Source organism: Lepidochelys olivacea, assembly GCF_965140295.1.
Source record: "Lepidochelys olivacea isolate rLepOli2 genome assembly, chromosome: 8".
Taxonomy (NCBI): Eukaryota; Metazoa; Chordata; order Testudines; family Cheloniidae; genus Lepidochelys; species Lepidochelys olivacea.
Genome location: NC_140418.1, coordinates 97,705,952 through 97,725,184, shown reverse-complemented (window position 1 = coordinate 97,725,184; position 19,233 = coordinate 97,705,952). Strand labels below are relative to the sequence as shown.

General features: G+C 46.5%; 1 protein-coding gene across 6 annotated transcripts in view; it reads right to left on the bottom strand.

The window, feature by feature from the left end:
- The window catches only part of CC2D1B (coiled-coil and C2 domain containing 1B), a 71,828-nt gene extending 52,595 nt beyond the window's left edge, over window positions 1–19,233 (bottom strand). For 3 of the 6 annotated variants that reach the window (XR_014712774.1, XM_084637608.1, XM_084637611.1), the window contains exons 1-5: window positions 19,097–19,233; window positions 16,823–16,917; window positions 9,735–9,876; window positions 1,294–1,406; window positions 164–286 (exon numbers count right to left, since the gene is read on the bottom strand). Coding sequence is in view for 4 of the 6 variants with exons in the window: in XM_084637608.1 (XP_084493734.1) it covers window positions 164–286; window positions 1,294–1,406; window positions 9,735–9,876; window positions 16,823–16,888 (444 nt within the window). In the remaining 2 variants the exon portion in view is untranslated. The other 3 variants (XM_084637610.1, XM_084637609.1, XM_084637612.1) reach the window with 3 other exon arrangements.

Here is a 19,233-nt window from a genome sequence, read left to right as displayed (position 1 = left end):
ACGCAAGATGAAATCTAACTATATCAATATAGTGTCAGCTCCCACCAGGAAACATACAGATGTACAAAATAAGACAGAATATAAAGTAAGCTTGTCATCTTATAAATTGCATAATGAGAATGAATCAGTGGAACTCCAAGTCAACCACACATCTCTTTCTTACCTCTGCCTGCATTTCAGGTTGCTGCTGTATTACTGGTGGAGCTGCTAGCACCTCCATCGCTACCGTTTCATTCTCACCACTTCCTGTTTCGTCTTGCTTGCCCAGAACCTCCTGCAACTCTGCCTACAGCAAGAATCAGTGAGGTGGTTACTGTAAAGCATGCTCTGCTTTCGGCACCACGTGAACAGATATTGCAGGAACTAAAGCACCTCCCCACTGCCAGAGTGAAAAGAATGATTCAGGTCCTGAAGCCTTTTACCCAAGGCAATGTTTCAGTGTAGCTTATCTACCAATTTGTGTCAAGGGTAACACACTTCCATGGGACACTGACAAGTGATAATCAACAGGGGTGAGAAAGCTGGTCTAGAGAAAGCATGTACCTCCTGGCTCCAGAACCTAGAGTTAAACCTCAAACAGTCTTTGATGTCCCTGAACTTCTCCTGCCTTACCTAATTTCAATTTGTTTTGCAGCTGCTTCCACATACTCTGGTTCTGGCCATGAGTGGAAATGCTCAGGCACAATATGAAGGCAATTCCTGGGGAAGCTCACAGTCCAACATACAGTGCTACGGTCTCTTACACAACCCTTTTGTTGGGTAGTTCTCTGTTTGAGAACTGAAGAACATGCAGTAGCTAAGAGAAGGATCTTTTTTCGGCAGTTGTCTAAATCCCATCTTCAAACCTACAAATAGTCACCCTTCACTAATGACTGTAATAAGTGTAGTTGAGTGCCCCCTCCATACAATCCAGTCACACACAACACAAAAATCATTTTAGCTCAATGATACGGTTATTAGGCCCTGGCCACACTCAGAGCAAGTGTCCTAGCCATAACTAAGTAGAATGATTGCTAAAAGGCTTTCAGCCATGTTTTCCTAACTCACATGGACTGTGATCTTCCTCTCCCCCACACCTCCTCCAAGAACCATATTCACACATACACACAAACACACACATTTGTAGTCAGGTACTGGTCTCATCTTGGTATGGACAGGGTCCAACCATTCAAAAATGTTTAAATCAGCTGTAAGTTTTCCATGTCTTAATTTCCCTTTAAAAAGTTGAGAGGCTTTGTTGCTCACAGAATTTACTCCGTGATAGTCTGAATTCCACTGGCAGAAAGTACATACCAAAAGGTCCGTATCCTCCTCCAAACCTTCATCCTCCTCCTTCTCCTCCTCTTCATTCAGGTCCTTCATGCACTCCGCAGCCATCTTTTCAATATGATCCATGGGCAGAGGGGCTGGAGAAGGCAACCAAGAAGAGACAAGCCATGAGGATCTAGCATACTGTTGGACGGTGCAAACCTAAATTATGAGCATACTGTTTGGAAACTAACTGAGAGTTCACTTGTCACTTCTCCCTTTCAACTATAGGCCGTGTTTGTTTCTAATCAGCAAGACAGTAAAGCTGGTGAAGTAATTCCCAGGCCTTTTTTGGCTGAAGCCCCACCACTTGCAATTGATCAGTGCCTTCTGCTCCACCTCCTTTGTCCTGTCACTCCACCTCCTGGTACATTTTCTGTCTATTACTTTCTTTTCCTCTCTCTGTTCTATGCTTCTTCCTTTTTTCCCTTTCTGTGTATTTCCCTGGTTTTGATTTATTTTGTTGTCTCTGCTCTCTTCCTCTGGTCCACCCACCTCTGCTCCACTTGACCACATATTCTCCCTCCTCTGTTGCATTTTCACCACATTGTGTTGCAAATTGTCTGAAGGAAAATGTGCTGTTTAGTGCCACCTATAGAAATATGTGGGTGAGGGGGATGAGGGAGAGAACATGCAATCTAAAGCTCCCCACAGCAGATCAGGAGTTCAGGCATACAACTTGATAATTCTGTAGCTTTGACAACTGGCAGGAATTTCAGTTACACATGAGAGAGCTTTTCTTTTTCTTTTAAGAGTAAATTGAATCATGGAGACTATTATTGTCAACAGTACTTATGGTCAAAAGGAATTTTATTTCTAGAGAATTTAGTCTTCCTCCACAAGAACAACAGGTCTGTGTACCCTGAAATGTGCCTCTACTCTACTTCCCTTGTTATATCTAGTGCATTTTTCTTGCCCGGTTGTGTTTAATAACATTCTCCGGAGGATAGCGAACATGCAGATTTCCACAGGGACAGGCAGAAGTTTGTATGCTAGAAATTGCAACCTGACCAGATTCTCTCCTTGCTCCATAAAACACATGCTCACCCTCTGTGCTCTCATTTGCACTACAGAAACAGATTCAAACTATTCATTTTCCTTGTCCCCTTGTCAAATAACGGCCTCTGCAACCCAGAGTCAGTAGGAAGTAAAAGAGAGGCAAGGTGGGTGAGGTAATATCTTTTATTGGACCAACTTCTATTGGTGAAAGACACATGCTTTCACCACAGAAGTTGGTCCAATAAAAAAAGATATAATCTCACCCACCTTGTCTTTCTAGTATCCTGGGACCAGCATGGCTAAAACAACACTGCAAATGGAGGTAAAAGTACATTTTAAAACTTTTCCTAAGCATTTAAAATATTGGAAACAGCCAGATTTACAACTATGAAGGAGCAAGGTATAAAATACTCAGGTAAGACAACTTGAGATGCCTGGCTCCTACCTCACGCTTGTTATACCCTGGTGTAACTCCATTTACTCCTGACTTACACCCACATGGGACATAACAGAATCAAGCCTTACATAAGAATATGACAGGTTTCAGAGTAACAGCCGTGTTACTCTGTATTCGCAAAAAGAAAAGGAGTACTTGTGGCACCTTACAGACTAACCAATTTATTAGAGCATAAGCTTTTGTGAGCTACACAACAGGTTGAAGCAAATACTCACCAACAACCACATACCACACAACAGAACCACTAACCCAGGAACTTATCCTTGCAACAAAGCCCGTTGCCAATTGTGCCCACATATCTATTCAGGGGACACCATCACAGGGCCTAATAACATCAGCCACACTATCAGAGGCTCGTTCACCTGCACATCCACCAATGTGATATATGCCATCATGTGCCAGCAGTGCCCCTCTGCCATGTACATTGGTCAAACTGGACAGTCTCTACGTAAAAGAATAAATGGACACAAATCAGATGTCAAGAATTATAACATTCATAAACCAGTCGGAGAACACTTCAATCTCTCTGGTCACGCAATCACAGACATGAAGGTCGCTATCTTAAAACAAAAAAACTTCAAATCCAGACTCCAGCGAGAAACTGCTGAATTGGAATTCATTTGCAAATTGGATACTATTAATTTAGGCTTAAATAGAGACTTGGAGTGGCTAAGTCATTATGCAAGGTAGCCTGTTTCCTCTTGTTTTTTCCTACCCCCCCCACCCCCCAGATGTTCTGGTTTAACTTGGATTTAAACTTGAAGAGTGGTCAGTTTGGATGAGCTATTACCAGCAGGAGAGTTAGTTTGTGTGTGTATGGGGGTGGGGGGGATGTGAGAAAACCTGGATTTGTGCAGGAAATAGCCCAACTTGATTGTCATGCACATTGTGTAAAGAGTTGTCACTTTGGATGGGCTATCACCAGCAGGAGAGTGAATTTGTGTGGGGGGGTGGAGGGTGAGAAAACCTGGATTTGTGCTGGAAATGGCCCACCTGATGATCACTTTAGATAAGCTATTACCAGCAGGACAGTGGGGTGGGAGGAGGTATTGGTTCATATTCTCTGTGTATATATGAAGTCTGCTGCAGTTTCCACGATATGCATCTGATGAAGTGAGCTGTAGCTCACGAAAGCTTATGCTCTAATAAATTGGTTAGTCTGTAAGGTGCCACAAGTACTCCTTTTCTTTATAAGAATATGAGTTGCTTAGGGCAACTTGTAACTTAAAACAAATGAAACTAGCTGCTGCCACTTGAACGTGCACCCTTAACTGTACTTATTAAGCCACAGGTTTCAGAAGCTATGCCTCCAGTGCAGAGTTGACTTAACCAAGCTTGAGTGAGAGCAGCCACACCAAGAAATAATGCGTGAGCTGCACAGTAATTGTTTTACTAGTTGACATGTTGTGCTAACTGGAGTTGTGTTCCATATTTCTTGATGGGCCAGCCAACTTGAGCTAAAAGCATCACCACACTCCAATTAAGGGTTTTTGTACATGGATGGGACTTGAGTTAGGTGTAACACTGGCATTATAACTCAAGTTAACTCTGAAGTGAAGACAAACTCTTAGTAGCCTTCATGCAACATGATCCCCTCTCGGCTCATGATGCACAAAGTATCTATACCATAGATCCTCAACATTACACTTCCTAATACATTCACCTTCAAACATTTCTCTATTTATATTTTCTTCCAAATACTGAAATATTTTTACTATTTGTATTGCAGTAGAACCTGATGGCCCCAACTGAGATCAGGACCTCATTGTGCTAGGTGCTGTTCATAAACAAAGCAAGAAACAATCACTACAGAGAGTTTACTGAGTAAATAGACCAGAGACAAAGTGTGGGGAAAAGGAATAAATTCAATTTTATAGGTGAAGAACTGAGTCACAGAGAGTTTTAGGCCCAATCATGCAAAAAGAACCACATAGGTGACCCCTGCACACAGGTGTAGAACATTTAAATCAATGTGTCTTTGAGCAATTTCAGGGGTCCACTTGGGACCTCAGTGACTAGGCCAAGATCACCAGAATTCCGTGGCAGAGTGCGGAACTGAACCTAAATCTCGAGTCCTAGTTCACTTCTTTACCCAAAAGATCATCTGTCTTCTCTGTTTAAACTGTGCACATATTAATCAATTCCAGGCAGCTCTCATCTGCAGAGAATAGATAAAACCACCAGAGTCCAGCAGGAGAACTGAAAAAATAATAATTCACTACTAACCCAATACCAGATACACAATGAGCAACACAAACCTTTTGCTTGCTACCAAAGCGAAAAGTGTGGACAACACCTCAGAACAATAAACAGATTTTGTTTGTTTCTTTAAGATTGACAAAGAATCTTTGCCACCAGACAGGCTTTCCCCTTCAGCTTCGTAGCACTAACAGATGGTCCCATAATTCATAGCATACAAAATAAGTGCTGCAAACCAAAACATGCTGCCATTGGGGAAGGCTTCCCCTCCTTCAATCCATAGGAGTGCCAAAAGCCAAGCTGAATATTGGAATTTAGATCTGTCACACAAGTCAGAGAATGTTGCCCCTTATTCCCCCTCTGCCTACCCAAGATGCTACTGTTCTGATCATCTTCCTCTCCTATTGTCTGAGGAAGTTCTCTTCTTCTCATCTCCTCACTGGCCACTGGTCCCCTCCTCTTCTACTTCTGTTTAAGCTTCCAATTCTAATTCTCTTCTTGAAAACTCTACCCAACTCCTCCCCTACTTAACCCTCTGATCTCACCTCCACCTATGCTCATTCTGCCATCTGTCCAACCATCTCTCCTAATTGCTCCATTTTGTATTCTATGTTCATTCCCAAATATGTGCCTTCTTCCCCACCACCGCCTACATCCTGTTTAAACTAGTCTTATTCTTCCTCCTGCACAGACATGGGTCAGATTCTGCCCTCAGTTATACAAGTGAAAATAACAGTAGGATTTCACCTATAGCCTTAATTCCAGAAAAACAGGGATGCAATGCTCAAGCAATGCCACTGCTGACAAATGTGCTGCTCACACCTGAGGAAAACATTTGACACCTTCAATGGGCATAACGAATACTGACTCATAAAACCTTACAGAGATGATGAGGATTAACCTTCATTCTACAGATGGGGAAAAGTGAAAAAAAAATGTTAAGTGACTTCATGAGCTCCAAAGAAAGAGTCTGTGTCAGAGATGGAAGCAGAGCTCAGAAGTTCCTGGTTCCCAGACTTATTCTCAAACAACCAGACCTTACCTATACGTTATACAGGCAGTAGTGACAAAAAGATAAAAATTAAAACCCAGTGTGGCTGAAAGTACCCACAGGAAACTCACAGAGAGAAACAGTGGATCTGATGACACAAAGGGCATCTATCTCCTCATACGCAGATCTAGAACACATTCCCTTAGTCTCATGGTATTATCAGGATTACTGATGAAGACCTTTATTTAATGCTTTCTAAAAGTCATTAGTTATAAGAGCTAGAAAGGAGAAGTCAGTTATAGGATTCTTTAATTCAATCGACAGGATTTTTTATTTGATGGCCAGTTTTTTAAAAAAAATATACAATTGTACTTTGATACAACAGAATTTCTATTAAAAGTAAGATTTAAAAAGGGAACAGGCTGAAGAAACAGCTGCATTAGCTTATTTCAAATACTTTAAAATCTTCTGCATTTATTACTCTTAAAGGGTAACTATTATCTTGAAATCTAGTCAGTATCAAAATGAATTAAATTTAGTTTCAGGTACTACACACTTGCCTCTGAGTCTTCCTACCAATTACTATTGTGATTTTACAATCACATTTTCCTGTGTATTTATAAATTTTCCTCTCCTTTGTTGTTGTGTGAAAGTACCACACAAACAGCATAGGAAAACAACAGTACAAGAAACAATTAAACGGATTATACACAAATGCTGTCAAATACACCAAGTAAACAAACTCACAAGTTTCCAGACTTCATTTAAAGGACAGAAAGGCCCATTTTAATAATCTAGTCTAACCTCCTGCATAACACATTGCAAAGAATTTTACCCAGTAATTCCTACATCATGTCAATAACTTCTCGCTGAGCTACAGCATACTTTCTAGAAAGAACCCAGTCTTGATGTAAAGATTGCAAGTGATTGACAGTCCACCACACCTCTTGGTAATTATCCTGTTCCCTCACTGTTAAAAAAAACTGCACCTTATTTCCAGTCTCAGTTTGTATAGCTTCAACTTCCAGCCACTTGATCTTGGTATGCCTTTGTATGCTAAATTAAAGAGCCCTCTACTCTCAAAAATCTTCTCTCTATGTAAGTGACACACCCTATGCCCCATGTTCACCATTTTTATATGATTATGATATATTCTGTATAAGGTATGCCTTGTGAGGTATCATTTGAAAACTCAATCTGCTGATTATTATTTTCTGGTTGAAATGTGTGTAACACTGCATGTAAAATTATGAGATTTTGCTATATAATTGTTAGTGAAATATGTTGTAGTTCTGGGTAACACCCACAAACCAATTTCTCAGAGACAAAGAAACACCAGCATGCCAGCAAGGTGCTAAAGGGCCATTACCTGCTTAACTGGCTATTCACCAGCAGGGGAGAAGGTATAAACAAGAAATTTACTTTTCATCCCAGAGACCGTTGGAATCCCAGGTATACAGGGATCTGTTTGTCTATACACTGCCATGGGGTAATCCTCAGAGAGGAGGAGGATATAAAAATAAGGAGACAGTGACCTCCACATCACGCCTCTCTTCCTCTCACCTCTCTGCCCATGGCATCAACAAATATCTGAAAAACGCTGAACTGGCGGAAGGGTCCCTAGCTGAAAGGAAATCCTACACGTATATTCTTACAATGTATGGTGAGAGAGACATTTTGCTTTTACGTTCATTTAGGTATTAGCTTGTGGTTTTATCTTTTTATTTCTTTTGTAACCAATTCTGCTTTTATGCCATATCACTTCAAATCTATCTTTTTCCAGTTAATAAACTTGTTTTACTGTTTTATCTAAACCAGCGTGCTTGGATTGAAGTGTTTGGGAATCTCTACTTAGGATGACATGGTTGCTGCATAATCATTACCCAGTGTTGGAATGATGTACTTACTGTGAGCTTACACTGTCCAGAAAAATACTGAGCAGTGCAAGACACACATTTCTGGGGAACAAAGCTGGGGCTAAGACTGTGAGGGTGTGGCCCTGTATGTAATTCATGGATGGCTGGGAGAGCATTCATGTATTCAGCTGGGAGTGATTTTACATACTAAAGGCTGTGTGAGCAGGTTCAGGAGTGGCTCTTCTGACTGCAAAGCAGTGTAAAAGGCACCCCGGCTAGAGAACTAAGGGGACACAGCTGTTCAACAGTCCAGATTGTACACTGGGGAATGTCACAGAAGGTATTTAAATACCATGATCAAGTCACCTCTTAATATTCTCTTTGAGCATCTCAGGGGCGTGCCCAGGAATTTAAATACTTTTGGAGGGGCAGGTTAAACACACACAAATGAAAGGTTCGTGTGACCCTACCTCCCATTTCTTGGGACACCTCTGGCAGGGACACCCTGGAGCAAGGAGGAAGCAGCTCCCTCTCCAGCAGTACTCTCTGTGTTCCTGCAGCCTGGGCAGGGAGGAAGCAGCAGGGCAGCTGGTTGCAGGGTCCTCCCCCAACTCCTACAGCTGCAGCCTGCTGGTTCTCTTTCCCTGCTTCTGGAGTCCCAGTGCTGCTGCCTGCTTTACAGACACCTGCTGAGGTGAGTCAGGGGCTGAAGGCAGAGGCAACATGTGGGACTCCAACAGCAGGGAAGGAGAAGCAGCAAGCTGTAGCTGTAAGGATAGGGAGAGGAGGAGCTCAGCCGGCAGCCAAACCCCCTGCTGCTTCCTCCCTCTCTGGGCTGCAGGAATACATGCAGATTTTTGTGGGGGCCAGTGCCCCTGCTTCCCCCCATTGTGCACACTCCGACTACATTTTAAATCCTTCACTGTAAAGCAGACAATACAGAAAAATATTTCTCTAATCTCTGAGTTACATAGTAATCTTAAAAAGAAAAGGAGGACTTGTGGCACCTTAGAGACTAACCAATTTATTAGAGCATAAGCTTTCGTGAGCTACAGCTCACTTCCTCAGATGCATATCGTGGAAACTGCAGCAGGCTTTATATATACACAGAGAATATGAAACAATACCTATTCCCACCCCACTGTCCTGCTGGTAATAGCTTATCTAAAGTGATTTCCAGCACAAATCCAGGTTTTCTCACCCTCCACCCCCCCACACAAATTCACTCTCCTGCTGGTGATAGCCCATCCAAAGTGACAACTCTTTACACAATGTGCATGACAATCAAGCTGGGCTATTTCCTTGGCTATTTAACTTGGATTTTAACTTGAAGAGTGGTCAGTTTGGATGAGCTATTACCAGCAGGAGAGTGAGTTTGTGTGTGTATGGGGGTGGGGGGGATGTGAGAACCTGGATTTATGCAGGAAATAGCCCAGCTTGATTGTCATGCACATTGTGTAAAGAGTTGTCACTTTGGATGGGCTATCACCAGCAGGAGAGTGAATTTGTGTGGGGGGGTGGAGGGTGAGAAAACCTGGATTTGTGCTGGAAATCACTTTAGATAAGCTATTACCAGCAGGACAGTGGGGTGGGAATAGGTATTGTTTCATATTCTCTGTGTATATATAAAGCCTGCTGCAGTTTCCACGATATGCATCTGAGGAAGTGAGCTGTAGCTCACGAAAGCTTATGCTCTAATAAATTGGTTAGTCTCTAAGGTGCCACAAGTCCTCCTTTTCTTTTTGCGAATACAGACTAACACGGCTGCTACTCTGAAACCTGTCATAGTAATCTTAGGTGTTACAAGTAACAACCGTAGGGGAAAAAAAATCCAGAAGGAAGTATGATTTGTAAAATCATGTCCCTTTTATTTACATAAATAACACAGCTCTTCAGGCAGCAAGAACCAGGAGCAATGACTTACTTTTCCGTTTGGGGTTTGACTTCCCTTCTGTCACCTTCTCTCCTGTGATAGCAGCAAGCTCCGCTTCTAGATCCTCATCACCACCACCATCCTCTATATCCAGCAACATTGCTTCAGGATTGAAATCTACAAAGAGCCCCAGCTGGAACCAAAGGAAAATATTCTAGTAAGAACAGAGAAGTCACTCAATCACATCATATCACCTGGGTTATTTAAACATCTCAGTGCATTCTGAATTCAAAGGTAACGTGGGTTCTGGCTAGGAGTTTTTAACCACAATCCCCTGTAATTTTGGCTAGTTATATAACACAGACAAGATATACACATAACTGAAACCAGATACACCTCTTTTGAGAAGCAGACAATGAATCCCCTCTCAGACCTTGTCAAGGTTCCTTCCCCACTCTCAACTTTAGGGTACAGATGTGGGGACCTGCATGAAAGACCCCCTAAGCTTATTCTTACCAGCTTAGGTTAAAAACTTCCCCAAGGTACAAACTTTCCTTGTCCTTGAACCATATACTGCCACCACCAAGCGTTTTAAACAAAGAACAGGGAAAAAGCCCACTTAGAGACATCTTCTTCCCAAAATATCCCCCCAAGCCCTACACCCCCTTTCCCGGAGAAGGCTTGATAAGAATCCTCACCAAATTGTACAGGTGAACACAGACCCAAACCCTTGGATCTTAAGAACAATGAAAAAGCAATTAGGTTCTTAAAAGAAGAATTTTAATTAAAGAAAAGGTAAAAGAATCACCTCTGTAAAATCAGGATGGTAAATACCTTACAGGGTAATCAGATTCAAAACATAGAGAATCCCTCTAGGCCAAACTTAAATTACAAAAAGATACAAAAACAGGAATATACATTCCATCCAACACAGCTTATTTTACCAGCCATTAAACAAAAGGAAATCTAACTCATTTCTAGCTAGATTACTTACTAACTTTACAGGAGTTGTAAGTCTGCATTCCTGATCTGTTCCTGGCAAAAGCATCCCAGACAGACAGACAAACCCTTTGTCCCCCTCCTCCAGATTTGAAAGTATCTTGTTCTCTCATTGGTCATTTTGGGTCAGGTGCCAGCTAGGTTACCTTAGCTTCTTAACCCTTTACAGGTGAAAGGGTTTTGCCTCTGGTCAGGAGGAATTTTATAGCACTGTATACAGAAAGGTGTTTACCCTTCCCTTTATATTTATTTACGACAGGCCTGCACTTAATCAACCTGAATCCTTATAAATAGGTCTAACTGGTATTTGAACTAACAAGGTAAAAGAAATTTTCTGCTTAGCAAGTCTTAACAGAAGCTATGAAATATATTTGATTAAATATTGAAAAATATTTCTCCTCATATTACCCAGGTATTCTAAACTTGGGCACAGCTAAGATTTCATCTTGAACTTTCATACATATCCACACATTTCACCTCAAAAGGTCCCATATCACTTTGTAAACTATATACACAAAGGAATCATTTCATCCACTGACGTGCAGCCACCTCTGGTGTAGAATCAGCAACAGTTTAACACTGTACTGCACCAATACACAGCTGTTTAGAACAGGAAGCAAATACTATTATAGGCAACAGAAACTACAGGTTGAATTGAGTAGGAAGATTATTATATAAATTAGCATTTGACTAAAACACTGGGGTAAACTCCCCTACTGTTGCAAAAAGTGCCAAAGGACTTTAACAAACAAGGGTGAGGACTTCTGTTTTCTCTATCTAAAAGATGGAACCTCCATAAGTACAGTAATCCAGGACACTGCAACACTTATCCAGTACTGACTCCGAAATGTCAACCACTGAAATACCAAATGTTTCCCATCATAGTGTTGTCCCGCAGAACTTAGAAGAGTTGACGAGTCACAGCCCAAAATGATAAGGACAAAAAAAGATTTACTGTTGCTTAGCTTTTACCTAAAACTACATAAAGAAATTCTACTGTAAACAAAAATAATGCTGCACAATCCAAAGTGCAGCCTTCTTGAAGAATGTATCATTATATGTGATGCATAAACAATGAAGCGTATCATTTGTTTCTATGACTTTTATAGATACAGAAAAATGTATTACTTTGATAAGATGAAAGAGGTAATATCTTTTATTCAACCAAGACGACAATCATAGGCCTCGTATATATAAGTTAGGTTGAGATAAGCAGTCTTATGTTGACCTATTAGCACGTTTACATGTGTAAACATGTGTTTAAAGTGTCCTGTTATGCCGACATAGTAACCCCAGTTCTCTGAGTGGTGTTAAACCAAAGTCGATGCAAGTTAAGCCGGCAATCAAAAACTGGCATATTACATCACTTGCGCATGTTCACACAATGCTCCTTCTGTCGGCAGAGCGTGTCTACTATTGGTGTTCTAGCATCGAAAGTGAGAGCAGTGCACTGTGGGCCCGCCAACCACTAGTTGTGGGAAGGCGGAGTGGATCATAGTGCATCATGGATGCGGGCTCAACGTCCCATGATGCAGTTTTTTCTGTCCCAGCATTCCATGGGCTTCCAACTACATTTTGCAGCATTTTTCAACAGCCTCTGTTTACTGTGCACACACCATCCCCGTTTGAAAGGATGGATCTTCCACTGCTCTCTACAGTTGTAGTCACTGTTATGAACAAATTGCAGCTGGTCATGTAGAATATCATGAGCAGCCAATCTGAACAGGAATCTCAGAGTAGTCTGACCTGCTGTGTACCATGGAAAGAAACAATACCAGATTACTTTTGGTATTCATGAAGCAACGGAATACAGTGGACCATCACTTTTGGGTGCAGAAAACAAGCATTAAGTGGTGGGATCACATCTTTATGCAGGTCTAGGATGACGAGCAGTGACAGCAGAACTTTTGGAGGCAGAAGCCACCTTCCTGGAACTGTGTGCGGAGCTCGACCCAGCAATGCGGTGCAAGGACACCAAAATGAGAGCTGCCCTCTCGGTGGAGAAGAGTGTGGCAATCACTGTGTGGAAGTCAGTGACTCCAGACTGCTACCAGTTAGTCACAAATCAGTATGGAGTCGGGAAGTTCACCGTTGGGGCTGCATTAACATAAGTTTACAAGGCCCTTAATCGCCTTCTGCTACAAAGGACTGTGACTCTTGGCAATGTGCGTGAAATATTGGATGGCTTTGCAGCCATGGGATTCCCCAACTGTGGAGGGGCAACAGATGGAATGCATACTCCCATTTTGGCACTGGACCACCTTGCAATGGAGTACATCAATAGAAAGGGGTATTTCTCTATGGTACTGAAGGTGTTCCACTGACATGAACGCAGGGTGGTCCGGGAAGTGCATGATGCATGTATTTTCAGGAACACTGGTCTGTACAGAAAGCTGCAAGCAGAGACTTTCTTTCCAGACCAGAAGATTCCAGTGGAGGATGTTGAAATGCCCATAGTGATCCTGGGAGACCCAGCACGCCCCTTATTCCCTTGGCTCATGAAGCCTTGCACAGGAAACCTGGATAGCAGCAAGGTGTATCCATAGGGCTCTTGGTAGAGGAGGTGGGTTTGTCGCCAATGATAGCATCCAGCTCCTTATAGAAGTGGTAGGTCTTTGGCACGACACCAGAGCAATAGTTGGCCTCCTTGCCTTCTGGTATGCCTGCCTCAGCTCCTTTATGTTTTCACGGCACTGATGTGTGTCCCTTATCCAACAAGCCACGAGAAATCTGATTGTAGGTATCAAAGTTCCTACAGCTGGAGCAGAGCTGGAACTGCACAGCCTCCTCTCCCCATAGTGCCAGCAGATCCAACAGCTCAGGTGTGCTCCAAGTGGGAGAGCACTTGCTGCGTGGAGGTGCCATGGTCAGCTGGGAGGATGCGATGTGAGCTCTCCATGCAGAGCAAACAGGAAGTAGAATTTCAAAAATTCCTGGACCTTCAAAGAGGGAGGAGCAGATGCCTGTGTACTTGGGTGCAGGGCAGCGGAGTTCAAACTGCTGAACAGAGCATTCAGAATTGGCATTATTGTGGGACACCTCCTGGAGGCCATTGACAGTGTCATAACAAAGCGTGGTGTCTACACTGATATTTTGTCAATATAACTTTTCCACAAAAACCTCTCGTCAAGGTGGTTTTATTTTGTTGGCAACGCAGGCGAGTTTTGTCGGCAGAAGGAGCACTGCAGTGCGTACATCTCCACTATTTTGTCGGCAAAACTGTGTAGTGCAGACAAGGCCCTAGAGCAGAGGCTCTCAAACTGTGGTCCGCAGACCACTGGCTCCATTCAGGTGGTCCATGTAGTTTCCTCTAAGGTGCGCGCCTGGGTGGCCACACGAGAGAATGAAGGGCCACACATCTAATTAGCGTGGGTGCCTGGACCCTGGAGAAGATGCACATGTAAGGTGAGGTGGTGCCCTTGGGGGGAATGGGGTAGGTGGAAGGGGGCAGTGGGATGAGAAGAGGGGGTGGGGGGAATTTGGACGTGCAGGGCTGCGATGGCCAGAGAAAGAAGTGACCTTCCCCAGCTCCAGGGCTGTGGCTGCAGTGGTGGGGAGAGATCCCCCTCTTTCCCAGCCCCAGGTTGGGAGCTGCCATTGCAGGGGAGAGACCCCCCCCCCTTCCTAGCCCCAGCTTAGGGGCTGCTGTGGCAGGGGAGAGAGGGTACATCTATCGCATTAGAAAGGTCAGACTACTGATATTAAAATATGAGTTGTGTGCTTTTATTTGTAGAACAAAAAAAGCTAATTATTATTAAGGTTTTTTTTTTATATAGCGCTTTTATCCAACGCGCTTTACAATAGTTAGCTAATGGTACAAACAACATTCAGAAAGATCATTAAGTGGTCTGCAGAGACCCTCAGCAATTTTCAAGTGGTCCGCGAAAAAGAAAGTTTGAGAACCACTGCCCTAGAGGATGAAGCACAAGATTGAATGCCCATATTTACTAATCCTGTCTCTACCTCTGATTCACTGCATGTTGCTGGAAAAGTAATCTTACCTCTCAATGCTTCAGTTTCTCCCCTTCCCCCCATACCATTCCCACCACCTGTAAAATGGGGATAATGCTGCTTCCCACCGCTCAAGGAAGCGGGAGGAGATTAGCAAATGTTTATACAGTGCTTTGAAGATGCAAAGCTCTATATAATATTATGTACCTTTTACAAATGGGTAAACTGAGGCCAAAGTGTATGTGATTTGCCCACTGTCCCATAGCAAGTTAGTTGTGAAGCCAGCAATGGAATCTAGGGGTATATCTACACAGCAATTAAACACCCCCTGCTAGCCCAGGTCAGCTGACTGGGGCTCAGGGCTGTAAAACTGTGGTGTACACATTCAGGCATGGGCTGGAGCCCGAGCTCTAGGACCCTGCGAGGGGGGAGGTTCCATGAGCCCAAATGTCTCCACCACAATTTTACAGCCCATTAGCTGCTCATTTACTGACACAAGCCAGTGGGGGGGGGGGGGGTGTTTAATTGCTGCGTACACACACCCTAGGAGTTCTGGCTCCAACTTCCTTGTTGTGTGCAGTAAACCACACTTCTGTTGAAGTCAATGAATATCAAACAAGTGCTTTAAATAGGAAGGAAGGAAAAGAGGGGAGACAAGGACGGGACTGAACCAGGAAGAAATGCAGCGAGCACACTGTAAAGCACAAATGAGCTCTACAGAACATGCTCATTTATGGCTGGAAAAGACACTGGAGAAGATATTGTAGGAAACAATCTTACATTTGCCACGACATGAACTGGATGATTTAAATATGCTTTTCCTATTTTTGATCCTATAGGACTGATCAGGTCCTTTGATTTACTGGTTATCCATTTACATTTTATTTCTTTTAAATCTTCTTTGCTTCTTTTGATCTTTGTATTTTTTCTTTGTCCAAATGAAATAAATAAAATGCATATATTTTAATTTAGACATTGAAACTCTATTGCTAAAGTAATGGTAGCATTACGAATACACTGACACGCACATAGCGAGAAAAGACATAAGTATTGCTAACGTGGTGAGGAAAAGCACCTAATCTCAGCTCCTATGCACTTAGCGCTCTGATTCCAACTAATCCGAATTCATTTAGGAATGGACGGAGAATTGATCAGCCATACCATTTTTTCTCTACTAAAAATACATTAGCTCCTGTTCCAGTAACCCCCCATTTTCGCTATTTTCTCCAGTCCAGTCTACCTTTCAAGTGTAGACAAACCAAAGCCAAGGTCTCCCAGTTTTGCCTTGATACTCGCTGTTTTCCTATTTCATCTCCACATTTGCTTCCCCTCTCCTGAGTACAACTCAAGCTTCTTTTCATTTTCAAAGCCTTCATAATTTCATTCCCTGCCTGTGTCTCACTACTCATTTCTGGATGCACCCCTTCTTAGAAAGGATACTCTCCTGACTCCGCACTTTGGCTTCTTCTTTGTACTTCTGACATCGTCACACTATCTCCAAAGTTTGCACAGTTCAACAAAGCCAAGCATTCCTAAAACTATAACTATCCCACAAAGATTAAAATTTCCTCACAGCACAATCCACTTATCACATATAGTTACTCAAATGTACATGGACCTGCTGTAAACAGCCGCAGACAAACACCTATGTGGACTCAATACCCCTGGATAGAAGTCATAAATACAACAGTGGAGCACAGACAATGCCAGTCCACAAACAACCACAGAACAGAGGGAACTAAGTTAAAACTACTTGTCTAAGTAGTGGCAGGATTTACTCTTCTCCAAGAGGATCATCCAGTGCCACTAAGATAGTCATTAACCATTCTGATTTTCACAGGTCTGTACTTGATAGATGTTATAAAAATTTTGAATGTTAGCTTGAGCAGGACCGTATTATAATCAGGTTGCAAGGCAAAGTTCACAATGTTGTGACAGGATGAACTTGGTCTTGTGGCAAGTCTGTATTTTTAATGCCTTAATCAGCATGGTATATGGATGTCAGTCTCTGCTACTAGAAGATAAACTAACTAGGGTGGGGAAAGCAGAGGACAACTAATTGTATAGAAAGGTTTGTAGGATGCCCTGCAACTCTGGAATCATGTTAGCCCAAGGAAGAATCACAAAGCAGGACCCCAAGTGTGCAAGCTTTTAACCAGACTATAGTGTGAGAAAGGAGGTTTCTATACCTGCTTTGCAGCAGCAGCTCCCTGGCCCTTTGCCTGGGGACTTTTCCTGGGTCTTCTCCCAAGCATGTCGGCTCATGAATCTCAAACAACTCTACCTTTAATGGACACAAAAAGAACCCCACATATACATAGGTTAAGACATTGACATCCAGCTGAGATACATGACAGAAGCCTATAAGCCAACCTAACCCAGTTGGAAAGCTGGGCACAGCAGCCTGTAGCCCCACAGGTTACAGCTCCACACCAAAGACTCCACCCTGTAAGCACCCCCCAAGGTCACTATACCCAACCCCGTAACCCCCCTCCCCAGATTACTATATCCACTCCACAGATCAAGGACACCAGTCTGTAACCACCAACCCAGGGTTACTATACCCACCTGCCCAGACCAGGTTACCACCCTGTAATCCCCACACCAGGGATACTACACCCACCCTGCAGACCAGGGACACCACCCTGTAACACCCTGCAAATTACTAAACCCCTCCCAAGATCTGGAGTCGGGCACAGGAGCCTGTCCCGCCTCCCTCCAAGTTCTCCCCCCCACTCCCCCGAGCCAGGTACAGGAACCTGTCCCCTCTCGCCCCCGGTTCTCCCCACCCCCACCCCTGAGCCGGGTACAGGAACCTGTCCCCTCTTGCCCCCGGTTCTCCCCACCCCCACCCCTGAGCCGGGTACAGGAACCTGTCCCCTCTCGCCCCCGGTTCTCCACACCCCCACCCCTGAGCCAGGTACAGGAACCTGTCCCTCCCCCACCCCGAGCCTGGTTCAGGAACCTGTCTCCCCCGAGCCGGGCACAGGAACCCCTCGCCCCCGGGCTCTCCCCCGCCCCCGGACACAGGAACCCCTCACCCCCGGGCTCTCCCCCCGCCCCCGGGCACAGGAACCCCTCGCCCCCGGGCTCTCCCCCCGCCCCCGGAGCCGGGCACAGGAACCCCTCGCCCCCGGGCTCTCCCCCCGCCCCCGGAGCCGGGCACAGGAACCCCTCGCCCCCGGGCTCTCCCCCCGCCCCCGGAGCCGGGCACAGGAACCCCTCGCCCCCGGGCTCTCCCCCCGCCCCCGGAGCCGGGCACAGGAACCCCTCGCCCCCGGGCTCTCCCCCCGCCCCCGGAGCCGGGCACAGGAACCCCTCGCCCCCGGGTTCACCCCCCGCCCCCCGAGCCGGGCACAGGAACCCCTCGCCCCCGGGCTCTCCCCCCGCCCCCGGAGCCGGGCACAGGAACCCCTCGCCCCCGGGCTCTCCCCCCGCCCCCGGAGCCGGGCACAGGAACCCCTCGCCCCCGGGCTCTCCCCCCGCCCCCGGACACAGGAACCCCTCGCCCCCGGGCTCTCCCCCCGCCCCCGGAGCCGGGCACAGGAACCCCTCGCCCCCGGGCTCTCCCCCCGCCCCCGGAGCCGGGCACAGGAACCCCTCGCCCCCGGGCTCTCCCCCCGCCCCCGGAGCCGGGCACAGGAACCCCCCGCCCCCGGAGCCGGGCACAGGAACCCCTCGCCCCCGGAGCCGGGCACAGGAACCCCTCGCCCCCGGGCTCTCCCCCCGCCCCCCGAGCCGGGCACAGGAACCCCCCGCCCCCGGAGCCGGGCACAGGAACCCCTCGCCCCCGGAGCCGGGCACAGGAACCCCTCGCCCCCGGAGCCGGGCACAGGAACCCCTCGCCCCCGGGCTCTCCCCCCGCCCCCCGAGCCGGGCACAGGAACCCCTCGCCCCCGGGCTCTCCCCCCGCCCCCGGAGCCGGGCACAGGAACCCCTCGCCCCCGGGCTCTCCCCCCGCCCCCGGAGCCGGGCACAGGAACCCCCCGCCCCCGGAGCCGGGCACAGGAACCCCTCGCCCCCGGGCTCTCCCCCCGCCCCCCGAGCCGGGCACAGGAACCCCCCGCCCCCGGAGCCGGGCACAGGAACCCCTCGACCCCGGGCTCTCCCCCCGCCCCCCGAGCCGGGCACAGGAACCCCTCGCCCCCGGGCTCTCCCCCCGCCCCCGGAGCCGGGCACAGGAACCTGTCCCCCCGGGGGCCCTCCCCGGAAGCCGTTCCCAGGAGCCGGCCTCCCGCGCGAGTTCCTTCCCCGCTCCCAGACCTGGAGCCCGGCACCGCGGCTAGCGCTCCCTGTCAGGGCAAGGTGGGGGCCGGGTGGAGACAAGCAGCGGGCAACGCCATGTAAATAACCGACTCCCTCCCCCGCGACGCGGGGCAACGGGGCCTGTGCCGGCTGCGGGGAGGGGACAGAGGCGACACCCGGCCTCCGCCTCCGCACACGGCGTGACGCGACTGGCCTACCCTGCCCAGCCCCAGCGCCCAGGAGACCCTCAGGAGGCGCGCGCCCGCCCCCACTCCGCCAGAGGACGCGGCTCCGAGCTCAACGCACGCGCAGGCGCAAAGCTGAAGGGGCTGGGGCCAGGAATGAGAGAGGGGCG